Source organism: Sitophilus oryzae, unplaced genomic scaffold (assembly GCF_002938485.1).
Source record: "Sitophilus oryzae breed Bouriz unplaced genomic scaffold, Soryzae_2.0 scaffold_1604_pilon_pilon, whole genome shotgun sequence".
Taxonomy (NCBI): Eukaryota; Metazoa; Arthropoda; class Insecta; order Coleoptera; family Curculionidae; genus Sitophilus; species Sitophilus oryzae.
The window spans coordinates 1,523,193-1,540,524 of NW_022146286.1; the positions used below are offsets into that span (position 1 = coordinate 1,523,193).

The 17,332-nt window shown below is 32.3% G+C and overlaps 4 protein-coding genes across 5 annotated transcripts; 3 read left to right on the plus strand and 1 right to left on the minus strand.

Annotated features, from left to right (window-relative positions):
- The first annotated feature begins 874 nt into the window (after positions 1-874).
- LOC115880026 (deoxynucleotidyltransferase terminal-interacting protein 2) lies at positions 875-2,242 on the plus strand. The gene is made up of 5 exons (XM_030897137.1): positions 875-1,210; positions 1,264-1,461; positions 1,510-1,637; positions 1,695-1,859; positions 1,922-2,242. Exons 1-5 carry the CDS (start codon positions 1,144-1,146, stop codon positions 2,126-2,128), a joined length of 765 nt encoding a protein of 254 aa, XP_030752997.1. The 5' UTR covers positions 875-1,143; the 3' UTR covers positions 2,129-2,242.
- A 279-nt stretch (positions 2,243-2,521) lies between these two features.
- Positions 2,522-4,363, plus strand: LOC115880006 (GDP-L-fucose synthase). The gene is made up of 6 exons (XM_030897103.1): positions 2,522-2,948; positions 3,022-3,136; positions 3,315-3,443; positions 3,558-3,771; positions 3,832-3,960; positions 4,022-4,363. The coding sequence occupies exons 1-6, from the start codon at positions 2,815-2,817 to the stop codon at positions 4,255-4,257; spliced, it is 957 nt and encodes a 318-aa protein (XP_030752963.1). The 5' UTR covers positions 2,522-2,814; the 3' UTR covers positions 4,258-4,363.
- A 395-nt stretch (positions 4,364-4,758) lies between these two features.
- Positions 4,759-10,914, minus strand: LOC115880005. Of its 2 annotated transcripts, none has more exons than XM_030897100.1 (5): positions 10,682-10,914; positions 10,423-10,568; positions 8,815-8,958; positions 8,636-8,743; positions 4,759-7,150 (listed from the first exon to the last, which is right to left on the minus strand). In XM_030897100.1, exons 2-5 carry the CDS (start codon positions 10,562-10,564, stop codon positions 5,046-5,048), a joined length of 2,499 nt encoding a protein of 832 aa, XP_030752960.1. In that variant the 5' UTR covers positions 10,565-10,568; positions 10,682-10,914; the 3' UTR covers positions 4,759-5,045. The 2 variants fall into 2 exon arrangements, with proteins under 2 accessions (XP_030752960.1, XP_030752961.1); XM_030897101.1 differs by lacking the exon at positions 10,682-10,914 and adding an exon at positions 9,171-9,269 and having other exon boundaries at positions 10,423-10,550.
- Positions 10,915-11,101: 187 nt separating this feature from the next.
- On the plus strand, positions 11,102-16,571 carry LOC115880013 (E3 ubiquitin-protein ligase FANCL). The gene is made up of 7 exons (XM_030897116.1): positions 11,102-11,411; positions 11,475-11,790; positions 11,849-11,953; positions 12,009-12,176; positions 12,434-12,607; positions 14,234-14,403; positions 16,402-16,571. Exons 1-7 carry the CDS (start codon positions 11,316-11,318, stop codon positions 16,495-16,497), a joined length of 1,125 nt encoding a protein of 374 aa, XP_030752976.1. The 5' UTR covers positions 11,102-11,315; the 3' UTR covers positions 16,498-16,571.
- Positions 16,572-17,332: the final 761 nt, after the last annotated feature.

Below are 17,332 nucleotides of genomic sequence, written 5' to 3' on the forward strand. Positions count from 1 at the left end.
TCATTCTTTGATAATGATTTAACTCAATCTGAATAAGGTTTGAATTTTAAGGGTCCTAAAATGATTAATAGAAGTTAGTAAATAATTATGTCCTCCGATGAAAATATAAATAATAAAACATTTAATAATAACTTGTCTAATGATAATAATATAACCTATCAAACGGACCGCCCACGACTATTAAGTACTAAATATAGACCTGCATAAAGGTACTACAGATTACAATAAACGCTGACAATAAATAAGTATGAATAAAAGCTGAAATAAGCATATTAAACTTTATATACTCACAAATTTAGACCCCTCCGATTTGTAACTATTCTTAAAATTCTTGCAGTTCTTGTCATTTGTGATTTGTGACACATTTGTGACATTTGTTTAAGGGTTGGCCATAGATAAGGGTTAGATGCATTTATCAAAAAGTAGATTTACATCCGTGGGTAGATTTAATTTATTTAATCTATGGGTAAGTGGACCCTCGGTGACGTAAGCACATACGTGCTAATGTTACTATTTGATGTGATCGAACAGTTTTATAAATATAATACACAGCCTTTGAGAAATCTTTGAGACTTTTGCAAAAATCAGAGATATAGAGGTGGAGAAATAATATAAAAAAAATGTTTGGAGAAACAATTATTAATTAATTAATAATGCAGAAAACTATTTCAAATAGGAAATACAGTTAGATCTACTAAAATTCCAAGGGGTTCCCAACGGGAACCGCTTACTCAGCCATTCAGCCGCTGTCCCATAGACAAACTCACAAAAGCGCTGTCCGTCCCTGAACGCGCACAGTTATTCCACAAGTTATTCTATGGTTGCTCAGATGTCAGCGAAATCCTGTGTTTAGTGTTTGGTAATGTGTTGGTAATCTGTGGCGAATCATAGAAAACCACAAAAACCATGTGTATGTGTTTTGTGGAAAATAACATAACGTGAACATAACTATAACATAACTAATATAAATTGATATTTTTCTATTTTTGTTAGTTGATAACGTTGATAATGAGATGATATTATGATATAGCTAGCAATATTTATGATTATTTTATGGCGCTAGCACGTTTATAAATCAAGCAATAGTGATACCGCAATAGTTTTATAATAAACAATCCTTGATTTCTTTAAAATTGTGGTAGAATGATGGATTTTGTTATTGATACAATTGGAGATAGAGAAGATGAGATCGCTCAACTTCCACGTTCAAGTAGGTTTATAACAATAGGTAATCATATTTTACATATACATATTTGTTTCTAGAAGCATCGCCAGCAATTTCTGAATTTTTGCAATTTAAGCAACAATTAATTAACAGTAGCGACTCCTCAACAAATAAGAGCATATTAGATCCACAAGTTACATTAAGAGACATATTATTTAGTGATGGGACATTGAAAAATATTAGAAGCGGCTGTCGATTACCCAAGAGTTTTCAAAAAAGAACTGAAAAATTTATTGGTAAGTTAAATAATATTTTTTTTTAAAAAATATTAACATGTATTTTAGAGCAAGATCTTATATCTAATGAAGTTAAGGAAACTCTTGAGAAATCTGTAATAACACCAGATTTCGAGAACTTACATACTGTTCCTCCATATGAACTGGCAAAGAAGAAACTCCAGCGAGATAGGAGAGTAAGTACCTACTGTGTATTATTTTAATCTTCTTATCCGTAAAATCATAATTTATAGAACGAAAAAGAAAAGACCAAAGGGGAAAAATGGTATGGAATGCCTAAAACAGAGATGACTGATGAAGTTAAGAGGGATCTGGAAATATTGCAGATGAGATCAGTACTAGATCCCAAGCATTTCTATAAAAAGAACGATCTAAAAGTCTTGCCAAAATACTTCCAAGTAATATGCTGTTTGTGAAAATGATTTTTCAATCAAATAATCATATACTTTGTTTTTATTAGGTGGGAAAGGTTTTGGATTCGCCCATAGATTTTTATAACAACCGGTTAACACAGAAAGAGCGCAAAAAGACTCTAGTAGATGAGCTTCTGGCCGATGCCGAATTCCAAAAGTATAACAAAAGAAAATATAAGGAAATCTTAGAAGAAAAACAAAAAACCCATTACAAAGCTTGGAGGCAAGCTAAGAAATTAAAAAAGAAAAAGTAGTACCAAATATTTGTGTAATATTGTTATGCATTAAAGTTATATCATATCATAGGCAAATAGTTTAAATGGTAATTACCGTTTAAATTTTTATATTAATAAAAATCTATGATTAAACTTTCTCTCTGTTAAAACCAAAATTAATACCTGAAAACAGAGTAAACTGTTATATGAAGGGTAAGGGGGGTCAATCGACGATATCCATTTCATAGGTATTTTCTTGGTATTTTAGGCAATCTGTAAAATCTACCAAATTCTACACGTACTCGCCGAAGTACATTCTCATTCTACCATATTCTACCTCTATATCTTTGCATCGTTTTTTTAAAATTGAGGCCATAGAATAAAAATATCTCTCCTGTCTCTGTCAAAACCGTCATATGTCAATCCAGACGATCATAAAATATTTTGAATTTTGATTTGAAGTAAAGAGGCTCGTTTTTCTTATCGTTTAAATACTTCCCATCTGTTATTTTATGTTTTAAAGTACCTATTATCTTCTATTATATTATCTTTGATAAGCAAAGAACGGGACGTTTGTCAAGTATGCCTATTTAACGTGTTTGGACAGAAAAGATATAGGAGGTCCATGTTTCTAGGTCTTTAAATACAACTTCCATCACTGCGTTTATAGATTTCTCAGCGAATTACCGCAAGATCTTTTATGAGGTGGCATTTTACATTGCATAATGGTGGAAACGAAAACAATTTTAGTAACAGGCGGTACCGGTTTAATCGGTAGTGCCATTCAATCTGTCGTAAAACTTGAAGAGAAAGAGAATGAAAAGTGGATTTTTATTTCCAGCAAAGATGGTAACCTGTGGTAAATATATCTACAATATTTATGTTTATAAATCGAAAAAGGATCTTGCTTAATTTTTATAATTGTTCTTTAGTGATTATAGTGCAACGAAAAAAATATTTGAGAAGTTTAAACCGACACATGTAATTCACTTGGCTGCAATGGTTGGAGGTTTGTTTCATAATATTTCGCACAATTTAGACTTCCTGGTAAGAATAAATACTCCTACTACTTAATATACCGTGTGTTGCACTGCCGACTTGAATGTAGGAAACTCAAAAGTCCAGGTAAATTTAATAAATGATCGGTGATGCAACAGACGATATATAAAAAGAGTGTGGTTTAAATAATTGTTGATATATAACAAGTCTTTCTCCATATTTGTAGAGGAAAAATTTGCATATGAATGATAACGTTTTGCAAGTCAGTTATGAATTGGGTGTGAAAAAGGTGGTTTCGTGTCTATCAACATGTATATTTCCAGATAAAACTGAATATCCTATAGATGAAACAATGGTAAATTCAAACAAGTCTAATTTAATAATAATAATCATAATATTCCTTATTGCCATCTAAATCACAAAATGAATTATTATTATTAATTTAATGATCTAATTAAAATATTGCAAGGTTCATAATGGTCCACCTCATCCATCAAACTTCGGTTATAGTTATGCCAAACGTATGATCGATGTTATGAACAAGGCTTATCACGAGCAGCACAAATGTATTTTTACATCGGTCATACCTTGCAATGTGTTTGGGCCCCATGATAATTACAATTCAGAGTCGAGTCATGTTATTCCTGGCCTTATTAAGAAATTATTTGATGTTATGGAGCAAAGTATGAGAAAAAATTTAAGTGCTTAGGTAACATTTATAATTTTATTTATTAATTCTTCAGATAAAGATACATTTACTGTAATGGGTACAGGCAAGCCTTTAAGACAATTTATTTATTCGCTCGATTTAGCTAAACTGTTTATTTGGGTTTTAAGAGAGTATGATGAGATAGATCCAATAATTTTGTCAGGTCAGTAGGAAATTCATACAATTAAAATTAATATATATTATTTTAACTATTTTTTAATTAGTGGATGAAGAAGCAGAGGTTTCCATTAAGGATTTAGCAGAAGAATTAGTAAAAGCATTTAATTTTCAAGGCAATATAGTTTTTGATACGAGCAAAGCTGATGGGCAATATAAGAAAACTGCGAGTAATAGAAAGTTAAGGAAATACTTACCGGATTTTCAGTTTACACCGTTTCCACAAGCAATAAAGGAAAGCGTGGATTGGTATAAGGAAAATCATACGACTGCTAGAAATTGAAAACTGTAATGTTTTAACAGAAATTTTAATACATAATTAATTTGTTGTGGTATTTAAGATGTACAATGCATATAAAATGAAATAATAAAATTGTTTATATTAATTAATTTATAATTAAATTGAAGGGCTTATTATAATAACATGATATGCCACAAATCCATAATTCTGAATTATTAGACTTCGCAGTTTTGAAAAAATGTGTCGATTTAACTATTAATAAAATATTTGGAACGTACTTAAAATTTTCTAATCGATATGAACTAGGGTTCAGAGCCGAGAAACCCCGGTTCCTAAGAGGCGCGGTACCGAAATTCCCGGTTCCGAAAAACAGCTCCGATACCGGAAACCCTACTATGGACTGATCTGACACACCCTATATCGGATATTCGATAAATAATGATGACATGGAAATATAATTGAGTAAACTATGTATGATCTGGGATTTAGGTTTGTAATGTGTGTACATTTACCAGTCTTTGGATATAAGAGACACAATAATTACATTAATACTGTATATCTTTATTGTCATACTTATATAAATATAAAATATTTTATAAACCCCATATTGATATAAAAATAATCATTCATATTTTTTTATAAAAGTTCAATAATTATAGTAAGAATATCTTCCAAAAATCTTCTATTTATATTATATTCATATAAAAATTGACAGACTTCAGCTCTCAAACACTCTGAAATATATAAGCATTTACATTTTAAAAGTTTGATTATCTAGGAAGCACCAATAAATTACATAGTACCATTTCTGCATACACTTCCAGTACACATCATTTAGTTGAGTTAAAACAATCATGGGAACAAAACAATTTCTCATTTCTTAACAGCAACTTCATCCCCATGAGAGGCTTACGACATACAATACAACAAAAACACTTATCCTCAGCGTGAAAATGCACCTCCCCCAATTGACAGCCCACTTCATCCGGTTTAATCACGTTCATACAAGTACTACATTTGGCCGCTTTAGATGTTTCAAAGCACGGCAAACAGTACGGCTTCTCCTCGTCCAGCGTATAATCCTTGCCAGCCAAAGGTACGTCGCATTGGAAACAACAGAAATGTTTCAAATGAAACGTGGAATTTTCAGCCAGGCAGTATTCTTTAGTGAAAATCAGTTCGTCGCAACCGGCACAGCGTGGGTACCCTTTGATCTTGGCGTAATCTCGTCCGCAGTAGATGTTATTCGTCTCTTTGTCGTAAAAGTAAATATTGTCGGCCAAACTTTGGTTGCACCCGGTACATTTGAAACAGTCCGCGTGAAACAGGATATTTGCTCGGTTTATAGAGACGGCAAATTCGTGTTGTTTAAAAGACTTTTTGCAATGATGGCATTCGGGCAGTTTGACGTTGCTTAAACTGCCTCCTATTTCGTTAGAATTACATTCAAAGCCTGGAAAATCGTCACTATTATATCCTGGATTTATTTCTCTTGTAGCCTCCTGAATTTGGCGATCTATATCATGAATTGCTCCTATTTTAACCGTTTGAGGTTCTACATAATCATTGAAAGCCAATAATTCGTTAGGACATAAGTTAGGTAAAGGTTGTTTGTTCATACCTTTCCCTCTAGTATTTGAACTATTATTCAAACCGCTATTTTCAGGATTTAAAGTAGATAAACTTGGCAACGATGCAGGAATGTATTGACCTGATGTAGGATCAAAAATACCAAGCTGGGGAACGTATTTTCCAGTGTTTGGATTGATATATCCCAAGTAAGGTACACTTCCAATAACATTTTTATTTTTATCCTTTTGAGTAATGTCCTTGGGGCTGGTTTCATTAAAGTTGCTAGGAAGTGGAATATATTCTCCAATTTTTTCGTCGATATATCCAGGATTAAATAGTAAATGTCCTGTTTCCGGATCAATACTTCTATGAGCTGGAAGAGGTTTACTATATAATGGATCAGAATAAGCAACATTTTCGATATTTTCCGACATATAGAGTTTTTCTGGGTCATGTAATGTTTTGACAAAAGCGGGAATAAATTTGCCTGTGATTGGATGAAAACTACCTAGTTCGTGAATATGATTACCAGTGTTTGCATCAAAGAATCCCACATAAGGCACATCAATATACTCTTCTTTATATGGCGTATTATTAGACTTCAGTTTACATTTAGAATCTAATCCGCCATCATGAGTACCATATACTAATTTAGTATCCCTAGGATAAACCGGATTCTGATAATTGGTACTCATATCGCGAGGTAACTTATAATTCTCTAGTTTATTTCGATTAAATAAAGGATTCTCAAAACCATATCTGTCATCCTGGTGAATTACAGTTGGTTCTTGATTGTAATTTGATTTATAAGGCATATGAGTTTCTAAATACTGACTTGGTACTTTAGGTATTCTTCTATCACCTATATTTCCTAACGATCCCTTATTTTGTACATACTGAGGGTCTTCTAAATTTGTCTTAATATTATTTTCATATAACGGATGAATAATGTCTCTATATTTACTTTCAGCAATTGGATATTGCCGACTCTCATCTTGAGAGCCTATGGATAAATTATATTTATTTTCCGGCAATTTTTTTGGCGTTAAACTGAGTTTTTCTAAAGGCCTTGACAAGTCGGGCGTCTGTAGTTTTTGTATCTCGTTATATGGTACGCTTTTTGTGTATCTGCTAGCTATTATGTTGGCTGTTTTTTGTGGGCTGATAGTGGTAGTACCTCTTATAATACTTGATAGATCGATAATCTGACCGACTCCGATAGAACACTGTTTGACGTGGGCTACATATTCCTCCATTTTCTTTGTTTCTTCTTCGTTTAGGTCGTGACACAGTGATGGGTCGATGTCGTGGACGGGTATTTGTTTTTGGAGCATCTGTTTGCGCTCCTGGGCTGCTAGCGAACCTTTAAGTAAATAATAAAAATATATTATAGAGTATGGTTATTGTATTTTTCCGAGTAATCAATATGTTGAAATGTCTTTGGGTATTGGGAAGGCTATGTAAAACAAATAAATATTAAAAAAAATATGTGTGCACTATGTGCGCATATTTGAAGTGGAACTTCTTACTAACAGCTATTAAATTGAAGCATTTGAAGGACATGTTTGAAAAAGATTAAAAATCAAAAAATAGTTTGATTTGGTTTGGTTTGATTGCCGCCATTTATTTATTTACTTCCTGACATTGTCACATAGATAAATGAAACAAGTTTAGATTGGAAAGTGCCCATAAGGACAATGTAAACACTATTTGGCGCTATTCTTGCAACGGTCGCGACCCAAAACTTTTGAAAATTTCGGAGCGGTTCGGCTTTTTCCGGAATTATATCGCCAAATATTGTTTATTCAAATTTATTATTTTCGTTTAATTTTATAAATAAAATACAGTGTGTTGCATACAAGAAACTTTATTTTCTATAAGGAGGCATGTATGAAATACCTATGAAACATTGGAAACCGATGTTATGCCACGATCCACGATGGTTTTTGCAGTTCACAGTTCACAGCACAGCTTTTTAAGTTTTTAATGCCACTTTTTCACAATTATCACCGGTTGGAGTAAATAAAACTTGAATTAAACTCACAAGATAGCAATAATTACTTTGAAAATGGACGCTATAAACTTTTCAGAATTTCTTTAATTGAGAGCGCTTTAGATTTTGAAAGATTATTATGATTTTTGAAGATTCTGACTTTGACAAGAGAAAATTATTTCTGTTTTTGTTTGCCGTTGTTCTTAGCGACCGCAGCCGTTGTTATAGCAGCGCCAGATCGCGTATAACGGTCGCGACCCAAAATAATTTCGCGATCCAAAATTTTTACGGGCTTTCCAATCTAAACTTGTTGCATTTATCTATGCATTGTCATTCGTTTTGACACTTTAGTTTTGAAGGTATTACGAGTTTTTGGTTTAAATAAATAGTGTTGTGATACTTTAAGCTTAAAAATGTTTAGTAGCAGACCTTGCAGTCGAACATTGTTCTTTTTAGAACCAATTTTAATGCGAAATGTACAAGATAGCTTAAAATAGCCGTAAAAAACTCATCGAAACTATTAGAATATTTTGGACGGGAAAGCGGTAGTAATGGCCTTTTATGTCCCTTAATTGTCGTTAAGAAGGTGAGTTTTGTTGATGTAAATAATAACTGATTAAAAGATTAAAATAAATTTGATTTAAATTGATTAAAAGAAAATATATAAAAGTGGGCAATGCTGTGCCGGTTAAGCTTAATCATGTGACTAAAAGTTTATTTGGTATGAACTTGTATTAAAAAAATGAAAGGCTTTCTCATGCAAAACATGCCAATTCTTGCAGCAAGACCAAGACCAAGGGAGTCTTGGCCTTAGTCTTGCATTTGCTTATGACTAGTGATATAGTTTATAAATACCTTTGACTGGTAAGGACGCTTGTGGTACCGTCTTAAGATAGTTATCGACGATTTCCTGTTGCCCTTTAGGCGTCCATTCCAATTCAATTTCAGTATTTCCATTTAAAACTGAAACGAACAAAAGAAAAAACATTTTATTTAGATATTATATGTATAAGAATAAAAATATATCTTTTTACCGATTTTAGTGTTGACCTTATTTGGTCTGCTGCCAAGTAACTTAAACTGCGCCCAGCTTGATATATCATCGTCATGAACATCGTGCTCCTCTTTAGGACATCTGCAAATTTTACAGGTCTTACGCCAAAAATGTAAGTCCAAACCTAGAATTGAATTTAATAAAAAATTAAGGAGGTCCCAAAATTAGTTTTAAGATTTTTGGGTATCCTAAAAATAAAAATTAAACTAAAAATCGGTGTTTAAAAAAAATGGATTAATTTATGATAGTTGAGCTATCAGCTATAGATAGAATCATTTGGGTATTATCCTCTAAAAAGATTAAAAAAAAAATCTATAGGTCACACAAGTCCATTACCTGAGTCTTGTGTCTTATCCACGCTTGGTTATTCCAAGTAGAGATGGTAAAAACGACGATTTTTTTAAATAACGTTTCTGCTACGTTTCTGTTCCTTTCCTGGAACAGTTCCAAAACGAACTTAAATTAAAAAGATGTTATAAACTATGGCAATACATGTTTTCCTAATTGCCGTATGTGTCTCTTGTTTGTGTGGTTTCTTCTAAATTGAAGAGTATTGGAATAAAGAGGGAATTGTAACTGCTACCGAGTTTTATTTACTGTTTTTTAAGTTTACTTTTGCTAGGGTTTCCATAAAGGCTTTTGAAAATTCCGGACAAGTGAACTCAGAAATCCGCACAAATGAACTATTTATGAACTTTTATAGGAGGCAAATAATAGCCCCGGAATCAACAAAATATAAACCAAAAAAATTAATTTTCATTCACTTTCCAGGAGTTCACCAAAAGCGAAAAATTTGAGCGCCAAAGTATAGAAATGGGTACTTTCGAACATGCGTCGATTAAGTAGAGCTATCATCGTAGCTCTAAAAATAATCAACGAGACTAAAAATAATCAATGAAGTAATTGAAATTTTAATTCTACTGTAACTGTAAAATATTTTCCTAAGTTAAATTGTTTTTGCAGTCAGGTTTCCCGGACGCTTTTCCAAATTCGGGTCGGACCACTCTGGACACTTTAAAAATCCGGATATGTCCGGGTAAATCCGGACTTATGGAAATGGAAATCATAACTTTCGCGAAACCGTAACCGCATTCGAAATTATTTTGTATTATTTGAAATTTGTGTCTAGTGTTGTTACATTATTGGTAAATGTGGAATATGTTAAGATGTCAAGAAAATATGGAATATGTTATGATTAATAATAATAATAATTTATTCATGTCAAAAAAATCACTGAGAATGATTGCACAGAGTTCTTCAAAGAAACCCGCAGACGAGGCCTAGGTTCAAATTTAGTTTTTTTTTTGATAAAAAAGGATTCCGTTTTATTTCTTAAGAATATTATCTGTTAAATGCCGATCATTTTGCTTCTATGGGGCAGTTTTGCTGGAAGGCTGTAATTGTGTCTCGACTATCTTTTACTGTAAAGTTCATGCAAAACAAAATTTAAATTAAAGTAGGACTGGAACCTGGACGTAGTTCCCTGAAGCTTGATGGAACTCCAGACCTGACTCGTTCAAATCAGCCAATCGTCGCGTTTATATCCGCCTTAAAATAACGAAAACCTTGAACTGAAGAAAAATCTTACCAGGACAATCTTCTACACATTTTAAACAAGGGGCCCCAGCACCAGCTTCATGTCCCAATTTGGCTTTAAGACGCTTCTCTCTTTTTTCCTCTAGTTCTTTTAACCAATTTGGCGTTTCGGAAATTACAATCTCTCCATTCATTGTCCTAGTTTGTAAAGAAAAAAAACTGATTAGTATATTTTATATAAATTTGTTTAAAAGACTAATATGGATTTGCAATATTATATTATTTCAATTCAGTACGAAAAAAAATGTCACCTTATCTAGGTATATATCTCCTGTTACGATTTGGTGGTTACCCGACTTGTATTATACACTGTTTGTTTTAGAGGTGATAAGGGGCTACACAATATTCTATATATATCCTAAAAGAATACGTCCATGTATAATCAGTGAATAAAACGACTACGCCCTATTTTAGTCATAGATTTTGGTGTCAACAAATTTGTTTTGTTTTCGTTCCCAAAATAGGTTAGGTAAAGTTTGTCCAAAGAGCAAATATATGACACATGTCAATGACAAAAACGAGGGTTGTTCGTAATTTTAATTCACAGTCATGGTCATTGGTACCACTCACTTGAATACACGGAATGGTGTCATTATTGAAAATTATCGTGGATACTGGATACGATAAATTTTAATATGGCCACACTCCATAATTTGAATAATATAACTTGTCCAGTGCGCTGAAGTACGATAAAAATTGACTTTCATAGTAATTTTATTCAAGTTCTTCCTATCTTTATATCTCTGATTTAACCACAAATCGAGCTGACAGTTGTCACTTGACATTTTTAGGTTATTTATTCCATGGTTGACGCGCGCTTTAAAAAACCGAAATTCGTACCGCAAACTTTATTTATTTCTAAAAGATAAGTTTATTAAATATTATATGGACCTGACACTAGATCTTATACTGAAATATCCATTAATTCGGTCTTACCAAACTGATCAGGATACATTATTTGAAGGAATAATATTGCTTTGTGTAAGTAAATTATTTAAAAATTAAAATTAGGTTTGAGATGTTTTTCATTACAATTTATTCTAGAATAAGGATTTCAATATATCTATAAGAAAGAGACCTGATTGTAGCTACAAGCTAAACTACTTGGATACGAAAAATTCGAAAATTCTACAAGATATTCATGATTATCTAAAATGCAATAAGAACAGTACGATAATTGAGGTGTTGGATAAAATTAAAACATTTTTAACATTAAATGAGCCAAACGCAAACATAATAGATGTTAGTGATGCCCATTTAAGGGTTTTACATGAATACTCCGAATTTACAAACTTTTTCTTAAATTTAGAAACATGTTCTTTAAGCAAAGATTTAACAGAAATTAATGTATCTATTTTAGGTAAGTTTGATACATGTATTTTTTTTATCTCTTTTCCTCAATAAGAACATGATTTTAGATGAAAAATCTAGAACTCACTGCACTAAGATACTAGTTAATTACTCTACAGACTTAGCACATACATTTTATTTTAAGTCAATCGATTTGCCTGGAAAGGACCCAGGTAATAGATCTAATGAAAATGTATTTTTTTAGATATTTAAAAATAACTTTTGTAGATATTTTAAGATCAAGTGATAGTTTGACAGCTTTATTTGATGGATTTCTTGGTAAAATTGATTTATTGCAACCATTTTTTGATATAATGGATGAACTTGATGAACACTGTACGATTCTAGATCCAGAAAGACCTGTTAGGAAAGATTATTATAGGAGGATTTGGTTAGGTATTTAGTATAATTAATTTTTTATGACAATTTTATTTTATATCACATTTGATCTTTTTTATAAATTTCTTTCTGGGAGGTGTAATTACTTTGGTAATTACCACTATCCCATTGCCACTACCCACAGAATCTTGGGCTTACAGGAAAACTTATTTCTTGTTCTATGCCAGGTTTTGCTCTCAATTTGTGTGCTTATCTATAGTACATATTCAATTTATTTAATAGATATCTATTAAATTATAACGCTGGTATTTTAGGAGAAAATGTATCAGCTACAATAACTGTAGATCCTTATAATGTACACTTAAGACCAGATGTACGTTTCTTAGGACCCAGCAGACTTGTAAAAAATTATGGTATAAAGTTAAATGAAAATTTTTCTAAGTGGGATTGCCAGCAAGGGTTTTTGTATGCAGTGCAACTATTATTAGGTAATTAGTTAATTTATATTTATATTATTAATACATGCTATTATATTTAGTAAATTTTCACTCAGATGCAAAAAAAAACGCAATGGAAAAAATTTTGGTCAAGTTTAAAATGTTATATTTTTTTATTTTTAGCCCTATTTTTATGATTTTTTAACAAACTGTTTATAAATATATCAACTTTAATTTACAAACTCACTTATTATAAAATTTAGTATTTGACTTATTATACAGGGCTAATCGAAGAGTTGTTTTTATCCTATCTTTAAAACACCCTGTGCAATCATTTCGTGAGCAAATTTTGCCACAAACATTTTGTAATTTTTTCAATTACCTATCGTTACTTTTTGATGTTATTCTTCATAATAACGAGGTGGCTTTGGTGATTATTGTTATGTACGATTGAATATGGTTCTTACTGTCGAAGATTGTGCAAAAGTCATTGATCTTGTTGAAGATGGCCGAAATTATGAATATTCGCTTGGTCAATTGGTCAATTTAAATGTTAAAATCTTTCGAATTGGGGACTATTTGGCAGTAACATTGCTTTAAATTAAAGTATCCTTAATTAAACGCCGTTAAAGTGAAAAAATAGATGTAGGAAAAACAATAAATACTCCTACATATTTTTTCAATTTTGATTGTGCAAATCTACCAGAAACCTCCATATTGTCTTCTTTTTAGATAAAAATCGACCAAAATTTGGCTGTAAAATCCAATGACTAAAGAATACAAGGACAAATAACACCCGAGTGTGCCGTGGCCACATATTTTTCTTAACTTAGCTGCTTGAAGGGATATTTATATTTTTGATAATTGTTTTGACTACGCCTATGGTGTATGCGGTGGTATCATACTAATTAATTACCAAAAAAAACGTATTAAAATGTTAACAAAAGGTACAAAACTAGTATCGACGTATAGCACATATCAAGTACCGTATGATCGAATAAAAACGGCGTCCAGTTGGCTTGGAAATGACGATCGATGACATTTCCCATATAAATTTACATATAAAATGACAGCGATCTTCATTTCATAGCCATCGCTGACGCCGTTTTTATTCGATCATAAGGTACACTTAATATCAGAAAAATATTTATCATATTCAATAAGAAAACGCTAAAAAGGTAGAGTGGACTGTTTATTTCCCTATGAAACGTAACTCCTGGCTCTTTCTTGTCGTTACGACTTTTACACTTGAAAGCTGAACGCATCACCATTGTAATAAAGTTTATACAAAGTTCACTACACACAACAAACTATTAAAATCGCTAAAATTGTCGCTCTTGACGAGTTGTGACTCATCCGTAGGCTCCAAAATGAGGGCGTCTAAGAGCATAAATTCTGCTCCAGTCAGTATATGGGCGTTACGCGTCCTGGTATTCTTTAGTCATTTGTAAAATCCGTCATTTCTGGAGCGGTGACAAATTCCTAGCTAGCGTAGCGACATCTCGTTAATATGAGAAAACATTGAAAACAACTAAAGACTGTTTAGAGATCCTTCAACGTTACGTCACCATCATTTGCCAAATATATGTTTTAGGGTGCGTCTGAGAGGGAGAGTTCGACAATATATGACGTGACGTTGAACGACCGCTGGACAAAGGTTTCTTTTCTATGTTTTAGGTTTAGAGTCATTTCCAAAGCGTTTAGAGAAAAAGAAATCTGTAGGAATATTAGTAGAGTATGGAGAATGCAGCATATGCTTCAGTTTGCGCTTGGATAACAAACCGCCAGACATAATTTGTCCTAATAAAAGTTGCGAAAAATTTTACCATAACAGATGTATATACGAGGTAAGAATTATACCTTAACTTGTAGAACCTACATTCAATAATAATGTACAGGATGTCCCATTTTCGTGTGTTTTATGGGGTTTTCACATCACTGTGCTACTTTTTTAAGAAAGTAAAGATGCTACACACCGATTATCCTAGCCTTTAGTTCCTAAAACACAGGGTGAATTTGAAAATTTTCCATTTTCCGATTCCCCTCGTATCTCGGTTATCCTATAATTTATCGAAAAGGTGAAAACAGAGTTCCGTTGAATTTTTCACGTAGATCCAATGTTTTTTTCACGTAGCATAGTTTTTCGCTAAGAGTAGTCTTTTCAAAATATGACTCAAACTTTTTGTTTTGTTTCTCTTATGACATTTCTAAGGTCTTTTTTCCAGGTCTTATTATTTGTTCTTATTTAGCATTATGGCCATTATCTTTATACATTTATATATTTTTATTATTATTTTATGAACGATACCAATTAAACTTTTAGTTACGTAATCGAGGGGGCGATTTTTAAATTCATTGTTGCCAACTATTGACCTATACAGCGCCAGACTGACTAACTAGAATTTAAATTTCCCGCTGGGGATTCAGATGGTAGCTCTCCTGTAAAAAATATCAAGTTGCCATATTTATTTATTTATTTCCTGACATTGTCATTCGTTTTGACACTTTAGTTTTGTATTTACGCGTTTTTGGTTTAAATAGTGTTGTGATACTCATAGATAAATGCAACAAGTTTAGATTGGAAAGCCCGTAAAAATTTTGGGTCGCGAAATTATTTTGGGTCGCGACCGTTATACGCGATTTGGCGCTGCTATAGCGGTCGCTAAGAACAACGGCAAACAAAAACAGAAATAATTTTCTCTTGTCAAAGTCAGAATCTTCAAAAATCATAATAATCTTTCAAAATCTAAACCGCTCTCATTAAAGAAATTCCGAAAAGTGTTTATAGCGTTCATTTTCAAAGTAATTATTGCTATCTTGTGAGTTTAATTCAAGTTTTATTTACTCCAACCGGTAATAATTGTGAAAAAGTGGCATTCAAAACTTAAAAAGCTGTGCTGTGAACTGTGAACTGCAAAAACCATCGTGGATCGTGGCATAACGTCGGTTTCCAATGTTTCATAGGTATTTCATACATGCGTCCTTATATAAAATAAAGTTTCTTGTATGCAACACACTGTAGTTTATTTATAAAATTAAACGAAAATAATAATAAATTTGAATAAACAATATTTGGCGATATAATTCCGGAAAAAGCCGAACCGCTCTGAAATTTTCAAAAGTTTTGGGTCGCGACCGTTGCAAGAACAGCGCCAAATAGTGTTTACATTGTCTTTATGGGCACTTTCCAATCTAAACTTGGTGATACTTTAAGCTTGAAAATGTTTACTAGCAGACCTTGCAGTCGAACATTGTCCTTTTTAGAACCTCTTTTAATGCGAAGTGTACAGGATAGCTTAATAGCTGTTCTTGTATTCTTCTTCTTCTGTTCTTGTTAATAGCTTAACTTATCGCAACCTAGAATATTTTGAAGGGGAAAGCGGTAGTAATAGCCCGTATGCTATTAAAGAGGTGAGTTTTGTTGATGTAAATAATAACTGTTTATATATTTATAACGAATTAATTTTTGTTTCCTAAAATATTTTGATTAAAAGAAGGCAACGCTGTGCCGGTCAAGCTTAATCACGTGACTAAAAAGTTTATTTGGTATGATGTATACCTTGTTATTATACATTATTCTCAATTATTGTACTAATTGGTTATTGATATTATTGATTATTATTTAGATTAGAGGCATTAGCCGATTAACCATATATTTCGGCCAGATAATCTTTTTATTCAAAGGGCCGGATTAATTACCTTGAGTTGAAAATATAATATCATTCAACTTTAAATGACACACTTATAGGGCGTTAGGAATAATTGCTTTTTATTTTAAAAATGGCGTTAGAGGTACTTTTCATGAATTTAATCCAGATTTCATGTTCGTTTTTTCTTTTTTGCAGTGGTTAGTTTCACTTGATAGCAAGAAGGTTTTCAACAATATATCAGGGAGTTGTCCTAGCTGTGAGAAGATTATAAGTTGTCCAGTGTTAGAATAAGAAAAAAAAGGCTTAAGAATTTTAAATAAAGTGTATTTATTTTTTCTATTTTTGTAATATAACCTTATAACAATGATAAGCGCCAATTTCTTAATTTTAGGGTTTTATCATCATCCAAGTAAGTTGGCTACCAGCCTACTTACTTGGATGTTACAAAGCCTTCCAACTTGACTTGGATAAAATTTGGTTAATACGATACAAGCACCGCACAAGTGAGACGCGCGCAGCATTATTATAAGTACAGTTATATGGTAGCATCCAAGTAAGCTTTGGTCCAAATAAGTTTTGCTGCTAAGTTGCCAGACGGTCACCCGTCCATCCACTCGCATCGTCTAACGTCGCTTAACTTTGGTGATCTATTGGGAGCCGGTGTTTCGACGTAGCTGGGCCGTTACCCGATATGCAACAGGTGAAAAGATTCTATATCTGGAAGCAAAAAACAAAAGTAGAGTAGAAGGAGGGAAGGGGGTATCTATTAAAGAGTGAAATCGAAAATATATTAACATATAGAAACGCCTCTTGATTTTTAGGACTTATACCGAGTGGTTTTATTGGTAAATTCAACCATATTTTAATTTTTTTTTTATTTTCTTTAAAACAGTATGGAAATTTCGAAAGTATAAACGGGGTTAACCATTTTAGAACAAGCAAGAATTTTTATGAAGAATGTATTTTTTTCAAAATGGTAATAATAAAAAAGCTTTTCCTCTTGTACAGACAATACGGGGATTATTACAGGCATCAATATATCGATAGTTCTAAAGTCACCTATTGTTATTCGATAATCGGTAGTTATCCATACATCGGAAAAACATTCCATCCCTAGTTTGTACAA

Excerpts from the sequence above, each read along its gene's own strand:
- LOC115880026 (XM_030897137.1), top strand. The coding sequence starts at position 1,144 with ATGATGGATTTTGTTATTGATACAATTGGAGATAGAGAAGATGAGATC. Across the intron at positions 1,462-1,509 it reads AAGAACTGAAAAATTTATTG|AGCAAGATCTTATATCTAAT; the intron begins GTAAGTTAAATA and ends CATGTATTTTAG. Across the intron at positions 1,860-1,921 it reads TCTTGCCAAAATACTTCCAA|GTGGGAAAGGTTTTGGATTC; the intron begins GTAATATGCTGT and ends TGTTTTTATTAG.
- LOC115880006 (XM_030897103.1), top strand. The coding sequence starts at position 2,815 with ATGGTGGAAACGAAAACAATTTTAGTAACAGGCGGTACCGGTTTAATC. Across the intron at positions 2,949-3,021 it reads AGCAAAGATGGTAACCTGTG|TGATTATAGTGCAACGAAAA; the intron begins GTAAATATATCT and ends ATTGTTCTTTAG. Across the intron at positions 3,444-3,557 it reads ATCCTATAGATGAAACAATG|GTTCATAATGGTCCACCTCA; the intron begins GTAAATTCAAAC and ends AAATATTGCAAG.
- LOC115880005 (XM_030897100.1), bottom strand. The coding sequence starts at position 10,564 with ATGAATGGAGAGATTGTAATTTCCGAAACGCCAAATTGGTTAAAAGAA. Across the intron at positions 8,959-10,422 it reads ATGTGTAGAAGATTGTCCTG|GTTTGGACTTACATTTTTGG; the intron begins GTAAGATTTTTC and ends ATTCAATTCTAG. Across the intron at positions 8,744-8,814 it reads TAAGGTCAACACTAAAATCG|TTTTAAATGGAAATACTGAA; the intron begins GTAAAAAGATAT and ends TGTTCGTTTCAG.
- LOC115880013 (XM_030897116.1), top strand. The coding sequence starts at position 11,316 with ATGGACCTGACACTAGATCTTATACTGAAATATCCATTAATTCGGTCT. Across the intron at positions 11,412-11,474 it reads AAGGAATAATATTGCTTTGT|AATAAGGATTTCAATATATC; the intron begins GTAAGTAAATTA and ends AATTTATTCTAG. Across the intron at positions 12,177-12,433 it reads TTATAGGAGGATTTGGTTAG|GAGAAAATGTATCAGCTACA; the intron begins GTATTTAGTATA and ends CTGGTATTTTAG.